The sequence below is a fragment of the Pholis gunnellus genome, assembly GCF_910591455.1.
Source record: "Pholis gunnellus genome assembly, chromosome: 15".
Taxonomy (NCBI): Eukaryota; Metazoa; Chordata; class Actinopteri; order Perciformes; family Pholidae; genus Pholis; species Pholis gunnellus.
In genome coordinates this window covers 15,476,754-15,504,686 of record NC_136542.1, presented here as the reverse complement: position 1 = coordinate 15,504,686, position 27,933 = coordinate 15,476,754, and the positions used below count along the sequence as shown (strand labels likewise).

General features: G+C 42.5%; 1 protein-coding gene across 1 annotated transcript; it reads left to right on the top strand.

Moving 5' to 3' along the window:
- kiz (kizuna centrosomal protein) lies at positions 1-22,834 on the top strand. The gene is made up of 15 exons (XM_079174131.1): positions 1-126; positions 650-712; positions 1,358-1,520; positions 2,850-2,924; positions 4,264-4,888; positions 4,973-5,231; positions 8,163-8,282; positions 8,983-9,147; positions 10,294-10,444; positions 12,499-12,661; positions 13,146-13,208; positions 14,585-14,686; positions 15,058-15,127; positions 21,794-21,828; positions 22,642-22,834. The coding sequence occupies exons 1-15, from the start codon at positions 53-55 to the stop codon at positions 22,743-22,745; spliced, it is 2,232 nt and encodes a 743-aa protein (XP_079030257.1). The 5' UTR covers positions 1-52; the 3' UTR covers positions 22,746-22,834.
- The last annotated feature ends 5,099 nt before the right edge of the window (positions 22,835-27,933 follow it).

The window sequence follows — 27,933 nt, the reverse complement described above, 5'->3', positions numbered from 1 at the left end:
CCACCTCCTTTCCCCTCGTCTCGGCTCTGGAGCAGCGCCAAAGCGGACGAAAATGACAAACATGGCTCGCAGCGATGACAAGTATTATGAGAAGATAACATCGATCCAACAAATTATGCATAACAGGTGAGCTTTCCCTCTTTTTCGTTGACGGGACGTGGTTTGGGAGAGACCGCGGACTCGAGTTCTGATCTCTGCCGCCCGGTAGCCTCCTCCTGCCGCTTCCCACAAGGAGGGAGCAGGCTAGCTACTTAGCTAACCAGCGAAGTCACGGCAGTCTATATACTTTGGGCGCTATCTCTAGCTAACAGCGGCTGTTCTTGCATGCAGATGAATGGAAAGCTAACCTGACATGAACCGTGATACGTTAGCATCCACATATTAGCCAAGTTACCCCGAAACTAATGCTCGCGCTTGTTTGTATGGAGTTAGCATTAGCTAATTCGTACAGTGTATCAACAATAACATACGCATGTACTGTTAGCTGATATTATGTAACATAGCGTATTTGCATGTCAACATTAGCATATGCATTACAAATTGTTAACGAGTAACGTTAAATAGGTAAGTACCGTTAATATTAGTGCTAATTACCCATTCATTACCCAAGCAAACCACGGGTGACAGTTCCTCTGACTTGTGTGTGCAGGGAGAAACGGAGGCTGGAGCTGGAGAGGGAACTGTTTGCTTACTCCAGATCCGATAATAGAGTGTAAGTTATACAGATTTACTGTATATCAATACATATATTGTTCTTATACCCTGACTCACCATACCTTGTTCTTATGATTTTTCTTTCATATTAAGCTGTAACTTAGATTTATGAGACATTTAAGTAGCGAGCCCTAAATGTATGTAAAATTTGTTTTCCAAAACTACAATTTATACGTATGTTTAATGTGTATACATACGGTGTATTCTGTATAGATGCATAGTCACTTTTTTATTTTTAATTGGAGTAGGCACTGGCTTTTGTGTTCATCTGAATTGTTATAAACAATATCACCACAGTCGTGGTGTGTGTGTGTGTGTGTGTGTGTGTGTGTGTGTGTGTGTGTGTGTGTGTGTGTGTGTGTGTGTGTGTGTGTGTGTGTGTGTTTGTGTGTGTGAGAGAGAGAGAGTGTTACAAGCACATTGCACCTTTTGGATGTAAGCTGAACAGCCTGTTTTCATCGTAAATTGATTCTCATAAATAATAATGTGCTGGGTCGAAACAGCTGATAGGAGAATTGAGAATAAGATTTCAATTTAAAACGTATTGTGCTTAACCTTTTTCCTCTGAAAAGTCTAGCTCTTATTTTTTGACAATGTTCCTAGATAACATTTCTTTGGAATAATAGTTCTCCACTGCCTTCAGCTCACAGATAAAGCGTTCCAAACTGCGCAGTTATCTCAAGGAAATCTGTGACAGGGGAGCACGAGCAAAAATGAGAAACCTTGAGCTTCTGAGAGATGTGGAGTGCATAGAAATTTGCATGAAGAAATATAGTCCTGACCATTGTCCCCTGCAACAACAAAAGGTATAACACACACACACACACACACACACACACACACACACACACACACACACACACACACACACACATTTTATTTGTTCAGTGGAATAGTTTTTCTCATTATGGAGTTTTATTAAGAGCAATCTGAACAAACACCGTGCCCACATGGTTTACCATGCAGGTTTGGAAAATTGTACTTTTCTCTAAAATATTTTATTGCATTTAATTGTTTATTCATTTTTGTGAATACTGTGTGTTTAAAAAAAACCATTTGTACACAATACACCATGACTTTAGAATAAGAACAATATCATTTTGTAAGGAATGTATAATAATTATTATAGCATGTGTTGGATGCACATTTGCTTTAATGCCGTGCTGTAATTTAACACAGAGTAGTAATAGTTGCTTGCAATTGCTTGATGTGACAATAGTAAACACTCAAACTGTGCAATTTATCACGACAAGCAAATGAACGAGGGGGAAAACAATGAGCGAGTCAGATTATCACTTAAAACTCAACGACAGTGCTTGACAGCTTAATATCAAATTAACAAAATTGGCTAATTATGACTCGCTGAGTTAATTGCCCAATATAGAGACTCTGAAGTGCTCCAGAGGTTTAGTCATTCTCTCCCCTCAAGCAGTTGGTTTATTTCCTCTTGATGCTTTATGAGTCCTACATGTCTGTTGTTATTTTGGTGGTCCTGTTGCTCGTTGTTTTCCATCGTCTAAAGTCACCCTGAATGTTGTTGTCGAAATGTTTTCTGTGCGATGAAAACCATAAATTCTCAAATGGCCAGGGAGTAAAGTGTAGGTAGGTGCGTACATTTATGACAATTTCAGTGTAATCTTTATTAGTATTGGCTAACATTTAAAAACAAGAGTGGGGCAAATGAGAATTCATGAAAGCGGCCTTTTTTTTAAACTGCTTCTGTAAACTGCCATTGTTCTGATGAAAAGGTCTGGCTTGTTTGAGCTAATCCAAGTGCCCTTCAAATGGCCATTAGCTTTTTTTAATTGGAGTTGGGATTAAGGCAGTAAGTTAGTCTGTGGCCGGTCAGATAAATGTTAAAGGGTGTCAGCAGCTACGCGGAGGACACTCACTTGGGAAAACCCGCTGTGATTGACTGATGCTCGACGCTGTCACCTCTGCTTTCACACCACATGCAGATAATATTCTACAACACTATCGCAGCGTTTTTAACAGACTGATTCCTAGTGTTTGCACCAAGAGTGGGGTTTGCCTGTCACACGTCACTTAAATGTTATGTCTATCATGCTCCTGTCACTTTTCTGCTCTTATCTTACTCTTATCTCTGTATCATTCTGTCTTTACATCTCTTACAGGCTGACGTTTTCAAAAAGATTTCCAGATTCATGGAAGCAAAGAAGAATATAGGGAAAGGGCTTGATGCAGCAGCGGTAATGCAAATATCTTTGACATAAACTATTAGTATGGTAATATGAATAGCATTCACGTTTGGAAGTAGCATATTTGTCCTTTACACGTGTCAAATCTTCTGTGTATTGTGTGTACTGTGTTTGTGCGCCTGTGTGTTTTTACACATACTTTCTTATGGTGGAAAAATAGCACTTGCTTTTTTTTTTTTTCAATTGTTGGATCCTTTTGTTTTTATATGTTTACGCAAATCTCAGTTCTATCAAGCTATGTTTTCAGATTTAGAATAACAGAGGCAAGTAGACATTATGCCTGGTAAATCTGTAGAGGAGTCTACATTTAAACTGTGTATCTGCAATAGCACAGGTGTCTAATCCGAGCTGGTGCATCTGTACAAGCGATGTAGTTCAAGTCCATAGCTGCTTTCTCCCTTCACTTAAAGCAGTTAAAGCTCTTTTAGATGAAATGTCTAAGACATCTCATAATAACTTGGAGCATGCCGTCTAGAGCAGTCACTTGTAACTGTGTGCGAAAACCCCCGTCAGCCTGTCGATATTGTAATGAGCAAAATGGTACCGTCACTCCATTATGCATACAAGCCATTGGCTGGCAGTGTGCATGTCCCTCAGGCTGCAGCATTCATTAAGGGAAGCTTACCGGGCTGAAAGCTGGAGACAGATGATAACGGGATATGATTTTCATATTTAATACATTCCTTGGAAGAGCACACGCGTGCCGCAGATTGATAGAAGAATCAATTGCTACTTTAGTGAAACACTTTCTACTTTGCCCTGCAGCTACCGATGGAATCACTCAGCCAAGAAATTAACTTTTCCTCTTTTTTTTTTTTTTTTACCTACTTTGTGGATCTGCTGGGCAAGGCTGCATGGTTTACAGTGAATGTTATTAAGCAGCTAACTGTTTGGTATTTAAGACGCTTATCAGAAAAGAAACAGAAGCCATGCTTTTTGTTATTATGTTTGGAGGGAGGCTTTTTTGCTTCACTCTCCTCCCCCCCCCCCAACCCTTGGTGACATTGCAGACATGAATCAAAACTTGTCTAAAGGATTTCTAATAAGATGAAAAGTTAAAGCATTGATCCTGAGACATTCTTCTAAAAGATGTTGTGGAAAGAATTCTGACCTTGGCCCAAATAAGATACTCATTCAAATCCGTAAAGTGGATAGTTAACATACTTGAATTTCTTTCAAAATAGGGTCTTTCAACCTAAGCAAGAAATTTGAAGTCTTTGAAAATTGTATTTATTTACAAATATTATTAAGGTCTAATTAAGGTATTGTGAATTGTGTTGCCAAAAATGAATATATTTCATAGATTATTTACTGTCTCCCATATTTGCAGGATGAAGCTGTGTACAGACAGCACCAGGACAGCTCCCTCTCTCACCCAGCTCGGGATTTTAAACAACCACCAGCGGTAATTTCTATGGGCCGCCAGACCTCCGGAGGGTCTGACGCTGAAGCTGGCACCACAAGTGTACACTCACACCAAGCATTGCATCGTTCACCCAATCGCAGCGTGCACTCCCGCGAACGTCTACCAAGTGGCCTTTTGAAGGACTTCAGAGTTGGCGGAGAGGATGCCGCCAGCATCCGAGCACATTTATCAGATGACATTTCAGGCTCAAACGATTCCCCTGACGGCTGTAATTTGAGTGACAAACATGAAAGAACGATGGCGGCGCTCCCATCTGTTCCGTCCATTTGTGCCTTAACAGGCGCAGCTGGCAAAGTGCCTTTCGGAAGTGATGATGAACAAGAACCATCACCTCTGGTGACCTTGACGCGGCCCGAGAAGAGTGCGTCTCCCAGCAGCAGTAGACTCATGAAGGCTGACTATTCCCCTGCAGAACACACTGACTCCCGAGAGGTGGCTCATCAGCCAGCCGTAATGGAAGACGGAGAGCGAGGTCTCGGCCATTTCATGCCTCAAACCACTTTGGGAAAAGAAGCTCAGGATATACCAGGTTTGCAATGCTATCTGCTCGCTTATTACCTCGTAGTATCGTTTTACCGCCTTGACTTAAATATTTATATGTGTTAACATTCAGGTAGACGCGGGAGCGTCAGCACACCGAGCTCCGATGTGCTGTTGTCGGAGAGCAGTGTTAGTGACCTGTCCATTTCGCTGACACAATCTGAGCTGGAAGAGGATCCGCCTGAGGGTGTGGCACCTGAGAGGAATGCCACTTCTGGAGGGAGCGATGATCACAATAGGCGCAGTCCTGAATCATCCCTCCACTCCGACGGGTCCAAGAACACACCACAGTTAAACTGTGAATCCTCAGCTCCAGTGGGGACATTGGAAAGGTACGGTATGTGTGACTTCTGTATATTGTCTGGAAGTGGAAAGCGGAAGAAAAACACTAACAAATTGCTTTATGGCAACACACTTCTTAAAAGGCGCACAAACGCAGTCAGTGTTTCTTTCTCACCCCCCACCCTAAGATTTAAGGCTAAGCATGCTGGGAAAGGAGAATGTTCTGCACAGCCACGCTGAACCACAGAGGGCTGTTAGTGATAGGAGCAGGTGAAGACACCGCACAGTCCTTGCCACCATCACATCAGAGGCTGACAGAGGGGGATTGTGGGAGTCACGGTCCATGCCGCCATGCTCTATCTGGCTCAGCGGCGGCTGCGGTGGTGGCAGTGATGCATCTTATAGGGAGAGCTCAGGACCTGTCACCAACAATATTGCCATAATCCAAGATAATGCTGTAACAGAGCAATTTTCTGCTTGAGAGACCTCAGGAAGTCCCCAGTGGAGGAGGAAATTTGTGGCACCATAGAGTGTTCTGGAGGGTGGGCATGTGGACAGCACTTACAGCCACAAATCCTTAGCGTGATGATGGCCTCTGAGTTGAAGGATAATTTTGGATGGGGTTAGAGCCACAGAAAATCCTGTGTGAATGTTTGCGCCCAGAGCTTCTTCAATTTCCCTACAATATACAGTATTTCCTTGAAAAAGCAGAGAAAAACTCTGTTTGTTATGCAGATCTTTCCTTTACCATATTCTCAGGGACAGTCCCTTTTTTGTTGTTGTTCCCGTCCTCGGATCATGGACATTACGCTTGTTTACTGTTCAACATTTTATTTTTTTCGATGAAGTACCCACTTGCACATTTGCTCACAATAATGCGATTCAAAACAAACGCAATATTTCTGAGCATTTTTCGAGTGTGTTGTAAAAAAGTGGGATTTTATTTTAGGATCTTCTTGACATGCGTTTCTGTGTGGTCTGCTATACTGTTCATAGCGTGACCTCAAGAGGAGCTGCAGTTAGCCTCCACCGGGGAGGCGGTGGTGGGGGCTGCAGCTTTCATTGTTAACACGAAGGGCTTCTGTGTATGAGGAGAAAACCAGAGGCTTTGATGTAAAGCTCAGAGAGCATCCAGGCTCTATCCTCTCCCTCTCTCTCTCTCTCTCTCTCTTAAGGTTAGAGTTTATATCGCTCCCTCCATTCAGCTCACAGTCAGGAAAAACAAGCCTTGGCAATTCATTAGATTATCCCATTATATTTCTCCTCCAGCATGGCTGGGGTGAATGAGGGTACATGACTGAAATATCCTCCAGGTTTTTTCTTCCAGACTCATCATAATGGCCCCACTGTGTCCTGCTCTCAAATATGTCATCCCTGAACTGCAGGATGGTTCTGCCTCATTGGTGGCAAGAACGCCATACAAAAAAAATCCAGTTCAAGTCGAGAGATGGAACGTAAGCTATTTAGGCTTAAAAATTATTTAAACGTTTTGCAATGTCATTAGGGCATTACTTTGAATTTATTTCGTTGTTTTACAAAGATGTCTCAGTAGATTTCTCTGGTTTTATCTAGTCTCTTTGAAGTTATTGCACATTGCCACACAGTACTTTTGTAAACTGCGTGCTCACAGTGTGGTGGGACATATCCCAGATGTATCCCTGCACTCAAAGTGTTCTTACTTGTGGTACATTTTTCCATTCCTTTGTGTCATATTTGCCGTCTGTGCCTGCCAGGGGAGATCTTTCTGACACCAATCACTCAACAATGAGACCATTCCGTGTGATAAATCACACCGGAGCCCCTACTGTACACCTTAGACCAATATCGCTGCAGCGAGGCTGACCTCTTCCTCCTAGCTAACAATGCGCCCCTATGATGTCGACGCGCGGACAACGGCAGCATCTAAAGTGAGGTTGGGGACCTTGACATGAAAGCTGGCGACAATACAATGAGAGAGAGAGAGAGAGAGAGAGTGGTTTTGCAGAAAAAACACAAACTAATTCACTTTCTCCCTCTCTAAAGGTCTCTTTTTGAAGAGCGTTGACAAATAAAGTGGAAAAAAGAAAGATGAATATTTCAAGGCCCATGCTGATGATAAGGGAGAGAGAGTGGAAAAAAAAAAAAGATGGAGCTTTTGCCTATGCTACTTCAGCCTCGCTGAAGAGGACTTAGCACAGACGGATTGCACACTACAGAATGTCATGGATATTATTCAAGCTGCCAGCTTAATCAGGATGTTACCAGGAAACAACCTGCAAAAAAGAGGGAGCAATTGTTTGCTGACCCCTAACCCAGGAGCCCATTACAGATTGTCATAAATTCTTTTTGGCCCCTTTTATGTAGGGGGGCTCAGGATCTCTCGGCTTGGGGTTTCATGGGAGAATTGAATGAGGGCCACCCAGAGCTTAATGCGCAAGAAAGAGATGAATTCCCAATATCCACATGCATTAGGCATCCATTTCTCATTTTGCAGCCTCACACAGGACCAGATTAAAGTGTAAATCTCTCACCAAAAGAAATCATTTTGAGGCCCCTTTTTTTTGGAACCTTTTTTTTTTCTTCCTTTTAATGTGAGATGGTGGTGGTAGTAATGCTACATAGTTGTTAATATTTTCATTATTTTTGTATAATCATATTACATATTTATGATGAAGTTAACTGTTAAAAGCTTATTTAAAGTTCTACTTCAACAGCCGGCAGCTAGTTCTACAAGCTCACACAGCCTGTCGCTACATGTGGCATCATCGGCGTGCTTTGAAAAGTCCTGTTATGTGGAGGTACCATTCTAAAGATCAGATTCCTCCAGCAGTCCTTGAGTACTGTACCTCAAGGAAATTGCCTAGAAAAACGCATCACCGATTTTCAGATCAAAGTGAATCCTCTTTTCTTTTTCTCTTTTCACCTACAAATAGCAGGATAATCGATCACTTGGCCTCCGTTTGTATTTCCTCTCACCACGTTAATGGGTAATATGTATTTAGTCTCTGCCAGGAAGGATTCTTCAATCTGCTAGACAACATCGAAGGACGACTCCATGGCGAACGGACCAGTGTGTACGCGGACTCTTCGATTGATGGAAGACAACTCAATAGAATTATCAGGTACTCCCTTCCTGTCTTTCCTCCGACTTCAACAATCTTATCTCCCCCCCTCCTCTAATCGGAATGCTGTGTGTATTTATTTAACGGCCATGGAGCGGTTTGTGCAGACGGGGAAAACATATTATCCTTCTGCCAAGGGCTCTCACTTTAGATGAAGTGTCATCACCAACATGCACACGTCTTTATTTCTGAGAGGTTTTCAAACACATGAGATTGTTATAGTAACCGCCCTGTTGAATTGTTATTGGAAGTCAGGGAGATGGAGGATGGAGAATGTGTTTCATTAGACTGGGCTTATTTTTCATAAGCCTTTTATATTTCATAGCATGATTAATTTACCATAATTGGAGTTCTTGTCGTAAAGTACGGATAAATGTCTGGAAAATGAAAGCTCCTCTTTCCTTTTTTAAACCCAGTTTACACTCATCCCCTTCTATGCAAACACGAGCGCTGTAAATGATGTCAACAATATCTGCACTCGTGAAGAGAGTGGCCATCTTGTGTCGCGACCCTCAGTCTAATGTTTAGTCTTGCTGTGATATTATGTGAGCAAGTGTGCATGTGCATCGGTGTGTATGATCATGCTTGTATGCTGCATGTGTGAAGTGTTAGCAGCTGCTGGATGTACTCCATGTGCTCCTGACCCGCCTGAGCCCGGGGCTCCATGGCAATAGCTGACTGCTCTCTATATATTGGACAGCCTTTGTAACCGTGGAGCGGGCTTGAATGACGAGGACCTTGAAGCATGTGGAGCAGTCATCCTTCATGAGCTTCAGAGGTTGTCATGGAGCACGGCAAAGGGCTGCCTGCTACCACAGGATCTAGTGGGTGCTCAGCAGTCCAGCACTGAGCCTAATGCAATAAGGTAAGGCCTCCTGGTTTGTCTGAACCCAAAACCAACGACCGGTGTCAGTGTTTTTTGTTTTTTTACCCCCCCCCCCCCCCCCCCCCCCCCCCAGCTTAATGAAGCTCGTGATTGTGGGATCGTAAATCACAATGTAAATGTAAATCACTCGTGTTGGCTTTCACTTTGCGTTACGTAACATTGCATTATGTTGCGTTTGTGACAAACCGCAACCTCTGAGATGCCGGGATAAAAGCAGTTCTATGATAAAATATAGTTGTGGTACAGTGTAATACAGTGTGTTTTGGGTAGACACTGACATTTTGAACTACTAGTAAGTAGTGCTATAACGGAGTCATTCAGAGCACAACATGTCAATGCTCTGAAAGCTACAGGGTTCAATAGACCTTTCTTTTCATAGAGACCAGACTTATAATAAAAATTAATTCCACTTTTCAGACAATATATATATACATATATATATATGCAGTATATATATTTTTTTCCTTGAACCAGGAGAGGGCACGCGCTCACAACAGTCAGTGAGATTTTTCACGCTGCCATTCGATACAGTCCCCCCTGTCCACACATGTAAAGGTCATCTTGGGTGTCACCTCCTGCGGTAGCGCCACATGGGTGAATGTCATGAGTAAACTAAAATGCCCTATCTGTGACTTCCAGTCCTTTGGATAATGGGTAGTTAATACTCTGAGCCAAATCCATGCTCTGCTTCACTACTCTATTGATTTCACCGAGACCTTCCCTGCTATGCACTCGGTGCAAAGAAACACATCTAGCAGTCTCCCTCTCTTTTCTGTGGAGATGCCTGTTGGCTCTTTGACCTTTTGTCTAGTTTTCAACCAGGTGCTGTATTGCTGTGTGTCTATTCAGTGTTTAACGTGAATCCATTAGTTTTCTATATCTTCTGAAGTGTTAAGACGGACTAGCGAGCAGCCTTTTGGAGAAAGCTTGCTTGAAAAAAAAAAGAAAAGAAAATGCATTTTATTCATGGTCAAAATTTGTAAGCCATTTCTATTTTCCTGATAATCAAAGCATCTCTCACTGTAAGGAGGTGCAATTGTAAGTTATTTACAGATATCCCACTGTGTATTCAGTGAGACAGCCTCTCTTTCTCTGCCACCACCCCCCCACCCACCCTCACCACAGCGCCAGCCTCCCTCCCGATGCCGCTCGGCTGTGGGATCGCTGGTTCAAGCACGCCCTTCTGCTGAAGGAGCGCCGTGTCCTCAGCACTGAGCGCTTGGTCCAGCTGTTCACGCCGCTGCTGCTGGAGCGCCATGCCACCTACAGCCACCAGGTAGCGTTGGAGGCACGCACACTGCCGCCACACACACACACATGCACACACACAAATAGGAGGACACACACACTTGCATTTGCTGACACCCACACACCCACATATGATTGTAGTGACATGCCTTCTTTTTTTTTTTCTTTTCTCCGAAAAGGCTTGTGTTTTTGTTTCTTTGCATGTTTTTTTTTTTTTTTTTTTTAAAGAGAGCTGTAGTTGGTACTGAGTGCCCTCTTTGTGTCTGGTGTTTGAAACCAAGCCCTGCCTGCCGACTCATCAGATTGCTCCACACGTTGACCTAGACAGAAGGGAAACCCTGACCCATGCGCTAATCGCAAATTACAGCCTCTGCTTGGCTTCTTTCATCTCACGTGGCGTATTCATGTGAGAAACACTTGCTTTTAATTTGGCATTAGCCAAAAGTATAGCCGTCAGCTGGGTCCGATTGGGATGAGGCAGCCATCGGGACCCTCTCCACAACGGACAAGATTATTTTAGATTTCCCTCTCATTGACCTTGTGCAGATCAATTAAACAAAGAAAGCAATTGCATTTGCATATTCACACTTAAAACCCCAAAGATTATGTCAAGAGATTTGTCAAGAATCCGACTTTTTTTTTTCAGAAAGTGTAGCATTCTATCTGCAGGAATGATCATATACACATGCAGGTTTTTATGTTATAATTTTCTCCGGACTCATCTTGGTCGGGGTTCTTGTGGCTCGGAGGTCTTGCTCCAGTGTCCCCGACGCAATGAGAGAGGCTAAGAGGGAGACTGTAGAGCTACTCTAAAATATGAACCAACAAAAGGCACTGCCATCTACATCATTTTGTCCAAGTGCATCAGGAAAAGCCTGAGTGAAAATCTTTCTCTCCCCTTTATCTCTCTCACTCCATCTACTCCGTCTATTTCTCTATCCCTCCCTCTATTTCTCCTTTTCTCCCATTATTTCTCTCTCTCTCTCTCTCTCTCTCTCTCTCTCTCTCTCTCTTGCTCCTCTCTGTCCCCTCACACAACAGCTTACTCCCCTCACACAAGAGCAAACAGAAATTTCCATTCAGGCAATGCCACACAGCCTGACCACTCCGACAAATGGGAGCATGCAGCTCGCATGCACACACTCAAAGAGGTCCTTTGAATATTCAAGTGCTAACAGTTGCATTCATTGATATTTAAAATGCACTGGGTCCGCGAAAGCCCTCAACCCACGGTACATTTGACTAAATCTAAAAAAAGAACAAAGACCGATATCGGGGACAAGGATCAAGACAGTTTTTATTGTGCTGCAACATCAAATACCAAGTGGCAAGCTCAGATTGGCATGTGTTTGCCTCTCTTCCCCTCGAGGAAAATGAAAGCATGTACATCGTCAATCTTCACTGCGACCTACTGATAACAACTTACAATGTACTTAAAGTTTGCCACTGTCGAAATCCTCCTGATCATCCCCTCCCTATTAGTGCTCATTAAAAGTTGCAAATGGCCATCTGAGGCTGAGAGGCAGTCTTTGATCACGAAAGAGAGATGATGATGGCAGGATTTGATATGGGGGAGGGAAAAAGGAGAGAAAGGAAATCGGTGTGTGGCATCTCCCTGCTCCTCATCTCCCGGAACAGCTCCTCTTAATTGTGTATCCTCATCTCCCCAGAGATAAAAAAAAAAATGAGCTGGAGAGGGAGGAAGAGAGCAGTTTGTCTCAATTCTCGCAGCCAAGAGGGGAGATATCTGGAACGTGTTGCACATTAACGCCAGGGTGATTGCATTCTTTAGGCGCTTCTCTAATCTCATGGATGAGAAGAGAGGGAGAAAAAAAAAAAAGTGTGATTGAGAGCGGGAGCGAATGTGTGCGAAATAATCTCTTTTTTTTTTTTGTAGTTAAACGAGTGAGAGAATTTGAAGTTATTTTCTCTTGGCGTTTGAACAGGCACCGCGGCTGCACCTCTGTGCGAGCAGCCATGGCCAAAGTAAATGACTTGCCTAATCGGCGAGAGTTCAATTTGACACTTTCTTCACAAAATGGGAACAATTAAGAGTGTGGTTTTAATTTGTGCCGCTCACAGGCCAAAGTGCTGCTGAGGACACTTGTGTCCCGGTCCAGTGAGGAGTGGCCCTCAGCAGAGGACGAGAGTGACTTGTCTTCTTCTTCTTCGTGTGGTCCTCCTCCTCTCCTGGCTGACGGTGATGTGAAGCCTGCCAGGCCGATACAGAAGCAACAGATCCAAGGTTACTAAAGATTATTAGTATTGAAATAGGCATGGAGCATTCTAATTGGACTACAATATTAAAAAGCTGGGTTCTGGTTATTTGTTACGGAGGAATGGTTTCATTGTCTAGCAGTGAAAAACTAACTCTCCCCTCAGCGAGTGTTTTGTCACAGTTGCCAGTAGAATCCCACAAATGTCCAAAACATCCCACATTGTCTGTCTTTGCACAGTAATATGAAACAAGACCATTAACGGTAACAAACGTAGACTGCTGCTATTTTTTTTTTTTTTTTTTTGCACACCACCTCTGCAGAGAACTAAAACTTTGCTTTTATGAAAGAAATCAATTTCACCATAGAGCTTTTTTTATTAATCCCTCACGGCCCAGTTTTCCTACAGGCTTCTATTCAGAGCTAAAGAAAGACCCCCCCATTCCCATTGCTGTCCCGAGACTCCCGTCCTCCCTGCCACTGCTTCTCACTATGCGCTTCCCTTTCTTACAGAACTACAAAGTGCTGAAGAGGACAGCCAGGACGAAAGCCCTGTGGAAAGTGTTCCTATTAGAGGTAAAAAGGCATCGCCGGTGCCCCAGCATTCACACTGTCCTTATGTTGTGGTTTGTTTTCTTCCCACTGCAGTGAATAATGGGCTCTTTTACACAATGGCTGAGGCAGGATGATCAAGGTGAATCCAGGGTCAAAGTACCACCTGAAGAGCTGTGCTAGTTCTCTCTAATTATCTCCGAGAAAACACTAGCTATGTTTTCAGCCTGGCCTGAGGCATTCCGGCAAAGTTGATAATTCGCCGGCCCGGCATAATGCGGCCGCTTTAATTGTCAGGACGCCAGGGTAGGAAGCGCAAGAGATCAGTCATCGGTTCTCATTATCTTCTAAACAATGCTCTGGAAAAGGCTGGACTTGAAAAATACTAGATGTGAAGGCATCCTGGAAGCAGCTGGTGTGCCCATCCCTAAGCCGTACCTCTGAAATGTAAAGCAACCCTATATTACCCATGGCTATCCGATGGCCTACTGGGTGTTTCATGTGCCTGCATCCCTAAGGTGCACAGCCAGCGAAATGAGTCCAGTTTCAAATCGCTACACTTAATCAAAAGAGCCGTCGCCATTAAAAAAGAAAACAGGACAAAAGGTTTTGCGAGGGGATGGGTTTGCTGGGGCGAGCGACATCAATGTCACAATCAAATACCGTGACCTTGGTACTAGTAGTTGCCAATGCATGCATGTCTATGTTTTTCATGACTTCATGTAAAAGCAATGCCAGTATAACGTGCTGTGGGTGGAATAGCACTGTATATATCATCTGTTTTCTGAGAACATGACTAAAATTGTCACTTTTATTATGAAACCAAGTAAAGCATGTTAGGATCTGGTCATTCAAGAGCACAATTTTGCGCTCTCCTTTTGATTTGATATGTGTGTTTCAGCAACCTCATTGAGACAACAGCCTATTTATTATGTACTTCTGCTTTGTTTTTGTTTTTTGCCAGCACAGTCTCTTTGCCCCTCTCGAATATGATACCTACTTTAGTGTGGCGGAAAGTAATTATGAGTGTTTTTAAAACAGAAAATCAATCATTGCCTTCCTGGTAAGGGATGCTGAGATAATGTGAGATGCCGATCGCTGTCTCATGGAAACTGTTGCTACATACTGTAGGCTAGAATCAACAGCTTAGCTGATTGAGCACTGTGTTTTCCCCCTCACTCCGTCCAGCAGTGAGAGCAAAAGACTCGGCTACTGGAGCGTGTTGTCTCATCAAACAGAAACCTCTGAAAGTTGGAAACCTGGGTTTTAAGCAAATATTTGACCGTGACTTTTTTTCTCCGTGTGTGTGTGTGTGTGTGTGTGTGTGTGTGTGTGTGTGTGTGTGTGTGTGTGTGTGTGTGTGTGTGTGTGTGTGTGTGTGTGTGTGTGTCCCTGAACAGAGACAAAAGCTTATCAGTTACTTAAACAATCAGCCATGCAGGAAAGGCTGAAGAGTTCTGAAGAGGAGGAGGAGGAGGTGGAGGAGGACGATGGCCTCTCAGGTAAGGGATGCGGGCCACTCTACCAGGCAACTAGCGAGCAACGGGAGCCTAACCATTGGTCAACACTGGCCATATGTTCTCACATAATGACATCACAGCAGGACCATATTTTTTGTGCTCATAGATTTAAGCTAAAAGCAGTCCAGGTTTTCTCATCCTTTTTGTTTTGGCTCATAATCTAATTATTTTAGCAATGACGGACCACTTAACATAGATATCAGTGTGCATATCAAGACACCAAGATTGAGATACATAGTCGTTGCCCCTCATAAGCCTTACCATAAATTTCTATGTTAATATGCATTGCAGATTAGCTTGTGATGAGATGTCCAAATCAAATGGTTTTATCTGGCCCTGTTTGCTCTTTTAAGGAATAAATCATGGCCATGAAGAGGACCTGGGGAGGGCCAAACGCTCCTCACATCAAGACCCTTACCCTCGGTAAGAACATTGTTATTATTCAACGGGCCACAGGAAATGGGCCACCAGACACCAAAGTGGTTGATGTACATTTGCATGGCCGCTCTCATAATTCCCTGTTCATTTCCATAAGATCAAGGGGGCGCCACCCATTAACTCGCTTACAAAGACAAAAGGCCCCTAAAGCCCCTCTCACTCACTGTTTGCTGGCTTCAGCCGGGTTTTAGAAATCAAAAACAAAAAAAACGGCCACCACAAAAATAAATTGGGAGTCATAATCTCACTGGTGTCAGGCTTGTCGTCAGAAGGCAAACAGATCATGTCAAGAAGAGAATCAGGGACAACTGTTTTGGAAGGAGGAGACTCGAGTGTTGACAAGGACAAATGTCCTTTTCATTTTTCACCCTCGAAGAAGCATTTAGGCTTCTCAAATCAGAGCCGTAAGTGGGCTGGAAAAGAAGATCTAATGATAAATAGCTTGGTGGAAGCTAACACCGCCGCGGCTACATTTGAATATCAACACGACTTCATCAAATCTGCAATTGCGTGTCGGGTCCTCAGAGCACCTCTTCACTGCGAACCCATTTGGGCTGTAGTAATGGCTGGGTAAACGTTATGAGGAATAATCTTCTCTGATTTCATGTGATTACTGGGCACCACGCTGACACAAGGGCTGAAGTCTGTATCTCCCTGGCCTGGCAAGCAGGCGCTCCCAGTCTGCCTATTAGCCCAGGGAAGGGCCTAATGGGCTGGCTCTATTGTGGCCCTTCATAGCTGCTGATGTCTGCCACTGCCAGCCCCAGTGACCACCCTCTTTAATAAACATGAGCCAATTTCAGCACCAGACCCTCTCAGGTGGTGCCTGTCCTGTTGTCATTAATGCGCGTGGAATGCCCGCACTATATGTGATTAAACAAAATTTGCAGGACAAAAAAAATTATAAAATTTACAGAGCGACGTGATCCATGATGAGACACAAGTTGTGGACACAAGCAAAAATTGGACAAACGGGTAGTAATGCATGCCTGACGCAGGAAGGAGGCGGCGACCAGTCACCGTGACCATAATCCTTTCTTTGGTCACCCAACTATTTCCCCCCCCCCCCCCCCCCCGTGTTTTCTTTGCTTCTCCTGGACGCTCAGATTTAAGCATTCCACTTACCGCAGTCACTTCTTGCGCTTTATTGCTTCCACGAGTGGTCTGGTAGCCCTGCACTTAAGCAGAAGCATAACACTTTCTGTGTCTCTCTCTCGCTCTCTCTTTGCCCCTTCTCCATCTATTTGCCCCGCTTCCTTCTCGGTCTTCCTGTGTTTTCCTCTGCCCCCTACTCCCCCCCCCCCCCCCCCCCCCCTCGTTAATTATTTGCTTTATTTTGTCAGCTAGCTGATGAGTGACATCAAAAGGAGGATGGAGCTGGACTCAAAATACAGAAATGGCTTCCTCTCTGTTGTCTTAGACAATAATTATGATTTGCCAGTTAAGCCTGGACTACAGCAGAGGGATTGTAGTTTAAAGCAGAGGCTTTGGTGCAAAAAATGCATTTATAGCCCTTTGTGAGGCTCCTCATTATGTGTGGGCCCGATTCATTAAGTAATTGGTTTGCAGTTGTTTACATGAGTATTAAGGCCTTCTATTCAGGGCCTTTGAGAGATACATTGTGCAAATGTTGCATGTTATGAATGCAGAATGAGAGGCGGGGGGCCAGTCCTATTGGCCAAACACTGCACTCGGCTGAAAAGCGAGAGAAAAGCACTGGGTGCTGCTTTGCATAGCAATGACTAGGGCCTTAATAAGCTTTACAGATTAAATACATGCAGTCTATACAAGATGCAAAGAGATACTCTTAACACATTTATATGTGCTCATTTCACTATTATGGCGTTGGAGAGAATTGAGGTCTTTCATATTCTTTATCCCCCCCCCCGCACCCCTCTCCTCCTTGCTCTCTCCCACACAATGTTTTTCAGTCAGATACTTTCATAGAATGTGCTGTTTATTGTATTATAACTCGTGGGGAAGCAACTGATTTGTCCATTACAAATCTTTTGCTGTCTTTGTGAGTGGCAAAGTAAAATCACTTTGTGGTTGAGTGGGGATGAAAGGAATAATGCACGAAGGAGTGAGTCTTAATAAGCAGCTGCACTCCATGTAAAGACCACTTGTTCCCCTTTGTATGCGAGTGCATGCCACTGCTTCCTCTCGTGCAAAGAATCATTGTGCTCCTTTCTACTGTAGGCATTTCAGATGCCACTCCTTTCTTATTTTTCTTTTTTTCCTCTTTTCTTTTAATACCTTCATACCCCCCCCCCCCCCCCACACCTGTTTGAACACATGTGCACAGGCACACACATACAAAACAAAATCCTCCAGCTATCAGCCGGTGTGATGATTGTTGTGCCTAGTGCCTGCTTGACAAAAAACCTTGACTCAACAATTAGTGGTTTACAGCTTTGCCTTGGACAACAGGATGTGCTCAAGCATTCAACCTCAAATCACTCAAAATGTCAAAATCAGAAGCTCTCTCTCTCTCTCTCTCTCTCTCTCTCTCTCACACTCTCACACAGGGAGCTGGTGTGTGGATCTCTGACAGCTCACTGGGAGGAGGGAAGGAGGGGTGAGAGGGACATGAGCTGAGAGAAAGGACTGGAGGGGAGGGGACATAGAGAGAGAGAGAAAGAGAGAGAGAGAGCGGGAGATAGAGGGAGACAGAGAGACAATAACGGACAAAGAGGTAGTGAAAGACGTACTCCTGTTCTGAAATCCAGTGGTGAATGAAGGGAAACACATGTAAACAATTTAACAGACAATATCACGTGGCAGCATCTGAGAATGTTTGTTTTTGGAAAATTGTACTGACTATGTGTTTTTTTTTTAACATTTGACAATAAATGAGTTGATCTCCTTCAGTTTCGACCAAAGAATATGACAGGGGTTATAGAGAGAGGGAGCATTTAGAGGCTCCAACCAGAGGAGGTCACTGTCTCACAAAAGCTATACTCAAACCGGTAAAGATTGCTCTATTAAAACAAACAAGTTGGCTTTCAAACACTTTCTGTGCTTCTTCGTAACATAGTTGACTCAATTAAGCTTTTTAAATGTATTTACTCTTCATCTGTCTGCAGGCTGTTCGAGGCGAGAAAAGGACAATAGATGGACATAATCATGCATTTTTAAATCTGCGGTCATTTACTAGGATGACATTTCTAAGGGCATTTTGTTGGTTTGCTCTTTATACTAACATGGTCACATTTTTTAGATGCAGATGTGTGTGTATGTGCCGGACAACGCGGGTCTATGTTAGTCCACAGGGGTTATGGTGCATGAACAAAATGTAACATGAGATGATCTGTCCTTCAGCCACCCCTTGCACTGGCCGTCTCCACTAGACTGCCACCAGTCAGGAGGAGAGCGGCGCTTTGTTGAAGTCATTGGCCCCAATACCTCTTCCTCTAAGTTGCAGTACTCACTCATTGCCAGCAGAGAGCACTCACATGTTAGAGAGGGCCCTCTCACGGTGCACTCACAGTTGCCTCTCACTGTTTGCCCTCAGTGAGCGCTACATCCTGCTACCATTCAGGCCTGTTAAGAGTACACCTAAACGGAGCCTAAACAATGTTTCTGCGGGGTCATAGCTGGGATGGGAGTAGGAGTTGATGGGAATGATGAGGTGATGGGTCTCCCTTTACCTTTAGACAAGCACCGCTGCGCAAAAGTGCTATTGTGCTATTAGCATTTGTGTGTGGGTGGCAGGAGCTTATAAAAAAAATTTCAAAAAAAGCCAGGGTAAATAAAAGCAGTTTTCTCGCTATCTGCGTGTGCGAGGTTGTATTAAATGCTTGGTAAGCATTATTTCCTCTGTCAGTCCTCACATTCCCTAATGTGACTGCAGGATTACAAGTCAGTGAGTCCAAGAAACACAGCCTGTAGTCTAGCTTGAAAATGTATTATGTTCTGTATGAAGATTTTTTTGTCAATGCATAACTACAGCACGGGACACATTCTTTTATAGAGTAAACCTAGATCGGATGTGTGATTGCAGCCTTTTATCAGTCTAATTGTCTGCTACTTTAACTGCAGTACATGAACATGTTATGTACAGCACGTCGTTGAGGCTGAACAGGTCTGCCTTGACACAATTCAAAACAGCAATCTCAACGGACCACACTTGTATTTGTGAGAAATTTGCAGGAGTAGTTTGTGTGTATTTGTTCCACAGTAGATATACCTTGAGGTATCGCAAATGATTTGGTGAAACAGAATTGGGATGCTGCTCTCAGGAGCAAACCAAGCAAATTGTGGCAAAAAAAAAAAATGGAGTGTGCTACACCGGATCTAAAAATGTAGAGAACTGCCTCAAAAGGACTTTAATCAGATTGTCTTGCATTTCAGTAGCAATCGCGGCACCTTTTTACTGTTCTTGACCAGCTGTGCAGCTGTTTTTGCATACAATATACCAGAGATATGTGGTGACATGATTGTCCTAGTTTTTATTGGTGTAATTGGTATTTGCCCACTGTTTTCCAACTGCATTACTAACCTGCAAAACTTGTCTTTTTACAACCTGATCTTGAAAAGTTCTCAATATGTAAATTCAGGAGCTTTAACTCAGCTCCTAGAAAACCAGTGTGGTGCAAACTGACAAAACAAGACAGAGGTTTGATTAAGGAAATACAGAGACATCAAGCTCCAGTTGTGCGTGAAACCCATCGTACAATCGTAAAGGTCGTTGTGGACGCCGCTATAAACAACAATAGGAATTGTGAAGGAAGGAGAAAGAGAATGAGCGAGGCTTTGCGGGGGAAAAAAGACATTACAATAGCTGTAATTTGCTTCATTTTACCGGTCTACCTGTCTACCAGAGCTCGTAAAACACTGGCCAGCCCAGTCTTACATATTCAGATAATTTGCCTCAATTAAGGGAAACTCAGCAGAAGATGAACCGGCATAAATGTTTATGGAAACGGAATATTAGATTGGTGGGGTCAGATCCAGATCGGGCTCTCTATGGTAATAGCCCTGTCTTGAAATCAGCCCTGTCCCTCACTGAAGTGGAACAGCTGATAGACTACTCCCATCCCCGGGGGGGAGTTCAAGAAAAGAAAAGCCCAATTTACTCTCCGTAACAGCTATTATTGTGGCAAAGGAGAGGAAGTAATCGTGTAGATTATTGCTGTATTTTTGCTGCTGCAGCGTCTGGTGGAGATCTGTTGCCTAACATTTGTAAATGGATGCAGTGGTTTAGTTGTGCTTCAGCGTCTGTACTTTATCTCCTATTCACCTTTAAAAGCTGAACATGGATAGCAGGTGGATGCTATTTTAAAATATTGATACTCCTCACTTTACACCCTTCGCCTGTTCCATAATCTTTCAACATATCAGGACTTTTGAGCTATAGTTTTTACAAAATATTTGAAATTGTATAGTCGCCAGAACAACTATGATTGTATTTTCTTTCTGATGGCCATCTGTCAGTATAGTATGGGCAGTAGGAAACGAATCTGCCAAGTAAAAAGAGCTCACATTTGCTGTTCTTAAACATAGCATAGTCTAGGGATAACAATACCATCATTTTGGACATATTTTGCCAAACAAAATCCTCTATTTTAACAAAACACTGCCATATGCAAGCAGATAGGCCGATTATCGGCCATTGTGTCTTTGCTCTCCGGTTTTTTGGCTCTGTTTCATTGACTCAGCCTCTGCTTTGATTTGCTAGCATTTTAAGCACCTGAGGTTCAGCATGTTGTCTGAACAGATGCAAGAATCATCCAAATGTCCTGCAGGAAGCCCCTTCAGCATATGAATATAAAGGTTATATTCTAATGATTATACGGGCTGTATGGTATGTATTGCTTTTAGCACCAAGCACTCACAGTTAGGAATGGGAGTTGCATCTTTAAAAAAAAAATGTTTTGTTCTCTCGCTTGCTGCCTTGAGTGGTGCAAAGCAGGAATATATAGTTTGGAAGATGGCAATTGGAACGCAGCCAGAGTAATTTGCTCCTTATACTCAATGTACAGTCACATGTGCCAAGACTTAGCGGAGGGAGAGAGGAGGAGATGAGCGTGATTGAGAGTATGACAATCAAAGAGGTCATGGGTTTGAATTGATGCAGATGGAGGCGCTCAACAGTTGTTGTTTTTTTTGCCAGAGCTCATCTGCTTAAAACTCTGCATCTATTTTTTTTTTGGCCTCTTCCCATTTCCTAGAAAAGCGTCAACGCCGCTCCAATATAGAAGGTCCAAACAAATACGCCATATGGATATGAAAGCTAACCTGGGAGATGATGAGGCTATATTGTGGGCTCTTGAATAGGCTCTGTGATGATGTAAATTAAAGAGGAGGCCTTTAAAAGTGGAACAGGGGGGGTGGGGGGGGGGCCTTATTGCATATGCATTGAGGTAGATCAAAGCCTTTTCGGAGGTCACACATTTACATAGCGATATCATCAGAGCTATGGGAACCTGGCAACCCTGTCTTTGGGACTGTTTTTGAATAAAGAGGGCCTTGTGGAAGTCCTTTTGCACAATTAGAACAGGAGTCAAGGAAGTTCCCTCTGCTGCGCCGCCTGCCTGCTTTTTTTTTCCTTTTTTGGTTGTTTTTTGGTGTAAAATAGAATCTCTTTAAAAAAAAAAAAAAAAAAAGGTAATAACTTTACAAGGCTAATAACTGTCCTTGTGTTTCCAGGAACTCAAAAGCTCACACTGCTCTACAGTCCAACGGTGAGTATATATATATTATATTGCTCGTGTCATAAAAAATGTCAATTTCATGTGCATGCGTTCACTGGCATGCACATTTCTGGTGAATGTTGAGCCACGGGAGAACACTAACAGGTTGATTATATTTCTCTGTAAATGCAGTTCTGCCCTTTTTGAGAATGTGTAAATGAAGAAAATTGACCTTGGAAGACAAATCCAGGTTGCTGAAAGCCTAGATTTATGTTGCCAGCAAGCAGGACCTAAACCCTCTACTAGATAACTCAAAAGTCCTACTTTGGCACTGCTGTGTTACTGATCAAACCTTAAAATGCTGCTCTACAGAAAGATTATTATTATTTTTCATCAACACATACCTAGATGGTGTCTGGTTCCAGTTGAGGCACATTGCGGTTGACCACTGGTGTCGGATTGCATCACTTCACTGCTCTATAGATTGAATAGACTCGCAGCAATTTCTGTAGACCTGCGCTGCCAAATAAATCAAATATTACAGTCCTCTGAATACGGCTTGAGCAGTTGAATCTTAATGTATGAGTGCTTCGCTCTCGTCTGTATGTACAGAACAGGACATAGATGTAATGCATATTATCAGGCTGTATTAAAAGGTGGAATGTTAACATTTTCATCGTGCAGTCAAACTCAAGGTAAGATTTAGCTTCAGTGCCTTCATCCTGGAATGCTTATAGAGAAAGCACAGAATTAACTGGAGAAAGAAAGTGCGTTGACGATGTAAAAGGTTACACCTCATTTAAAGCCGGGAAGGTTAAACATTCTGCTCTAATGTATCTCGTATTTCTTCCTCTTCACCTATAGCTTTCTGGGGGCACTCGGATGACAGCGACTCGGAGATTGAAGCAGCGTTGCGTCCTCAACCTTTCAGCACAAACAACGATGACATCGATGGCTGCTGTGACTGATATTTCCCCGCAGATGTTTTCTGAAATGATCTACAGTATTCCGCTGCATAGTCTCCGGCAGTTTGGCTCGCAGTAACTCACCCCCCTGACCATCCTTTTAGTGGTGTGCATTGTAAATCATATGCACGCTGTATCGTAAAAAACAAATAATAAAGTTGACAGCTCTCACGCTGGGTAAAGTGCGTGAAGAGTTGTCCAACACTCTGATGTTAACCCTGCTTCAGTCTCTTTATCTGAACAACTCTCCCGGCTCATAATAACAGCTCGAAATAGATTAAACTGATCTTTTAAAGCGATTTGTTTGCACTAGGCTGAAAATCATGCATTTTGAATGCCGCAAGCATCTCCGAGTGCTCTACCTCCAGCATGCTCGAGTGTAGTGATATGAGTCACCTGTGAAATGACAAAGCACAATGGCCACTCTGCACGCTGCTGTGCGACCTGTGAACCTGCTGAAGAGGCCCATCTCCCAGGGCACAAAGTGTTGCAGCGCTAACAAACTCCGAATATTTAGAACCGCCCAACAAACGCTCCACACATATTTTCACAGCTCCTTCTTTGATGCCCACAAAGACGCACGTCTAAATTCTTCTGTGTTATTGTGTAAATGAGCCACGAGTAGCCAGATTGTTGCTGAAAACCACAAAATAGCCTTCTGCAATTTATCATTTTGCAGCACGTTGAGCGCTTTATATCTATTAATAACTCGGAGCTACTGTGTGGGAGGCCACATTCCAAAGTTTACATTCCTAGTTCATTATGTCTGTAGTGTAAATTTCCAAATCTGCCATTCTGGGATGTGGTAAAAGCCCCTGGCATTCAGTGTCAGCAGGATTCCATTAGTCAGCTTTAGGTGACTTTACATGCCTGAACCTTTTAAAGTAGGACTCCACATTCATTACCAATAATGGCTTCAGACAGCCCTGACCCACCACAGAAAAGGGACCGTGGCAGAATAATTTGGAGTTTGCTAAAAGGCTCCCTAACATAATATCCATGTTAAGGAGCATGTCAACAGATACTTGTGTGCGACAGATAGCTCACGGTGGAAGCGGGAGTTATATTATACTAATGTGTACTAACACAATAACATTTTTAAAAAGGCACTTTTCTGATTCCATGCCAAAGAGACGATGAGGATGAAATCCAGCTCATTCTCCTCAGAGCGCGTGTAGTCAGATGGGAGGACGTGGAAGTTTTTTATCTTGCAGTTAAGGCGACCGTACAGTGGCTCGATGAGAGTGTCTGCACTACTTGATCTGTCATGTTGAGGTCGCCATTAGTAAGAGCTCAGCTCAGTTCTTGCAGCAGTGGTTTTGTGAAGGTGATCCTTGTTTATTGTGACTAGATGCAGATTGTATCAAGAGTGAGGGAGGATGGAAAACAATTTTTTCTTGACAGTCCTACAATACCACTTGTGATGTCAATGTGGAGCTAATTGTTCTTATTTCATTTTGCGCCTGAACACTTCAAGTTATCCTAAAGATAACTAATATCAACCATTTTTCAGCACCGTTTGAACCAATAAACAAACGATAATAGATTCACAAATGGAATATAGTCTCCAGTGTTAATTTAGCTGTAAAACATTTCTCTCAGGACACTGACTTGATCCGTATAAATGACATCCAGGTCTTAATGTTTAGCATAATCAAAATCGCTCACCTCTGAGATGCTGTACAAATGTTTCATGTTCACAGTAATTATATCTCATTGTATTCATGAGTTCATTCAAGTTGAATTCCTTCAGTATAAACTTACTTTTTAAAGTATGACTGTAGCAGAAATGTACACATTTGTAAAAGTTGACCTGCCTGACATTGGAATGGATTATATAATACGTGGGTGGGTATTGATTAACACTTTCTTTTGTATTTCTACAAAATGAGAACGTTAAGGTTTTGTAACTTTACCAGATGTGAAACTATCACATATTTACACTCTACTGTTCAAAAGTGACAGATTGAAATGATTCCCCACTGGTTGAATGTGAGCTCATAGGGCAGAGACCGTTTGACTGCAATCATATTTCCCTTTCAGATGAATATAAAAGGCAAAATTAAAGCAACCAAATCAATTCAATTTAGATTCTCTTTCCTTGAGTAGCTTCTTTTTTTTTAATCTGTCACCATGTACTACATATTAGCAGTTATGTGGACTTTTCTTCATCAATAGCCTCAAAATTTAATCAGCAACCATTAAGAGTGACCTTTGGGATCAGTGAGCTCATTTCTGAAGCAATAGCTTTAGCTTTTTAATGTAGTGTTTAACACGATGCTCTGTCACTCATTTAGGCGTCAATAGCAGTCGAGATATGCATTTTTAGCCAAATGAGACAGCAGAACAATGACGTGCACAACAACCACGACGATCGGCAACATGTGACCACATCCCGTGTTTCCTCTAAATGCTATGAGCCTTTCTTTATGTGCCCATAGAGCTCCACATTTAACAAAGGTCAAGGTCTGACACTATGCAGCTCTTTGTTAGAAGTACAACTGCAGTGGCTGTAAAACATAATGTGTCGGCTGTTTGGCGACACAGCAGGCAACATTTCAGTGGTGATATAATAACCACATCACAGGTAAAGCACAGAGCTTGTAGCAGACAGGCTTGTCTGCTACAAGCTCGATCATAAATTGAGAGATTCTTAAATGTGGAATTGTCAAACACGGCGTTTGAAGATCACATCGTGGGCTCTTTTTCACTATTTGACATTTTATAGAGCAAACTAGTTTTTTTATTAAATTAGAAAACAAGAGGTAGATTAATCAATAATCGCTTGCAGCTGCCAAATTTGATCTTTATAGTGATATTTTAGATCGCTGTCAAATCGCATCACATTAGCTGTGCAGGGTGTACAGTACAGTGAGTAGACATGAGGTGTCATCCATGTATGGCATGTTATTCAGAAATATGGCCCGGGGATGTCATTTTTGTGTTGTACATAAAAAGTACAGTGATAGAATCGCGGAACCAAGATTGAGGACTGGACATGATACACAAACATAAAACATAAATATACTTTTGAATGTGAGCTCGCAAATGAATCTTGTTTTATGGGAACGCAAGCCTGTTCCTTTCAGTCTGGCACGCTATCAAGTGCTGAGCTTAAAGCCATTCATGTTCAGTCCACATCAATTCAGCCTTTTTTTTTTTTTCCTCACCAATTGCTGCCATGAGTGTCTGGAAAGTTGAGAGCAGGGTCTTGCTCCCTCACAAGCCTGATTGACCTGCTTTTTGTCCAGGCAACTTCCAAAAAGAAGGGGTCACTGTTCTTTCATTGGTGTCTTGCATTCTCGTCTCCTGCATGCGTCTGAATTGTTAACCCAAGACACTTGTGCAACTAGCATGAGAAATAGTGGATGTATCCCTCCATGTTAGACGATTCCATGCGTTCCATGCATGAGTAATCACGACAAACTAGTATCGGTTTCTGTTTGAAAAGTCTGCCAATCCTCTTTGCGCTTTTAAAAATGGGAATTGAGCATTGGATTTCTGTTCGATTAAGATTTTAATATTGTCTGAAGTTTGGGTACACGTCCATGAAAGCAAGTGCGAAAGTTAAACACATTAATCTACTGTGCTAGGGTTTTGCTCTCATATGTTTGTGTAATATATTCCTGCCTGCTGGACAAGCCGAGGCTCTCGAATGTGCACCTTCCATTCTCCCCTAGCCTACTTTTATTTTTATCACTGAATAATCATTAAGAGCAAGGCCATTTTGATCTTCTGCCTCAATAGGCCTCAATTAAATATTCATTCATTCTGATGTGGCCTCCTCGGCACCTTCTTTGGCATGTGTGTTAGAGAGACAAAAGGCTGTGCTTTTGATTACACAAGCTTGGGCTTTTTTCAAAGAGATCAGGCACCATTATATGGAGTTAAACAATCTTTTCCACTGATCAACAGAGTTGTTGGTAAAATGTTTACTTTGGCAAGGACAAATCAATTTGTCCTTGTCGAAAAAGAAAATAAGTCAGTTTGCAAAGCTTCATCGAGCTGAGTCTCCAAGGCTTTTGTTTCATGTGTCGTGCTGTAGTGCTGTGAATTGCAGCAATTTATCCGCAGCTACGCCCCATTTGGTTTCCTTATTGACAAAAATATATACGCGATACCCTTTCAACGTGAAATTGTAACATTAAATCATTTTAATCTACAGGAAGTATGAAACTCTAAATAACAGTGTTTGCAGTTTTTCTTTTTTCTTTTTGTAAATAAAAGCATTATACACGAGTACAACATATTATTTAACACGTTTGCCTTTTGGTCATGTTAGTGTCATGGGTGCAGGGATGGCAATCTTAGTCACTTGTCCTGTTGATGCAACACTTTGGTCAATAACAATGTGATGGATATAGGCATGGCATTTAATACATAATCATTGTCCACAGAGGACGTACTGTATCGATTTTGATGATCCCTGACTTTTAAGTTTGATTATTTACACCTGCTTTTCCTACTGTGACGTGTCAAAATGTCTCTCATGAAAAACAGCATCAAAGCAAAAGGACTTTGAGATACAAACTTGAACACGTTTGTTTTCTTTTACAAATGATGAAATATTGAATACGGTGATATTCCCCTAAATTCTGTTCTGTTGTAATTACTTTTACATCTGATTCATTATGTGTAAAACATTGTTATTTGTTAAAATGTTACAAACAATGTTTTGTTTTATGTTTCATTAACAAAGAGCTTTGGCCCAATAAGGTGTTTTCTATGGCTTTTATTCATCACTGATGTATATGTCAAAATTAACAACATCTGTCTTGTTATAATTGCCACACTAAATCACCATAGAGACCCTTAAGTTATTGTAATGCTGCAAAGATACGACACTTCTTTACCTTTTCAAGATTTTAATCAAAATGATTGTCCGTGACGTAAGTGAATTCATCTTCTGTTCTTTGAGTTATTCATTATTTACTGCAAACTAAAAATGTAGCCAAGCATCATACACCTTGTCCAAAATGGAAGCCAACCAGCTGCTAACACGGTTGTAAGACTTGTAACCATTCAATGTGTCACTTTTGTCTCCAAGCACGGCGACGGTCATTTCTAATCCTGTCAGCAAACATGTTGGAGAAAGCGTACAATGTCAAATAAACAAAGAGAAAGCTATATTACTATTACGCAAACAAAAATATTTGGCTATTGTTCTAGTTGTGAGTGCTTATTATTATTA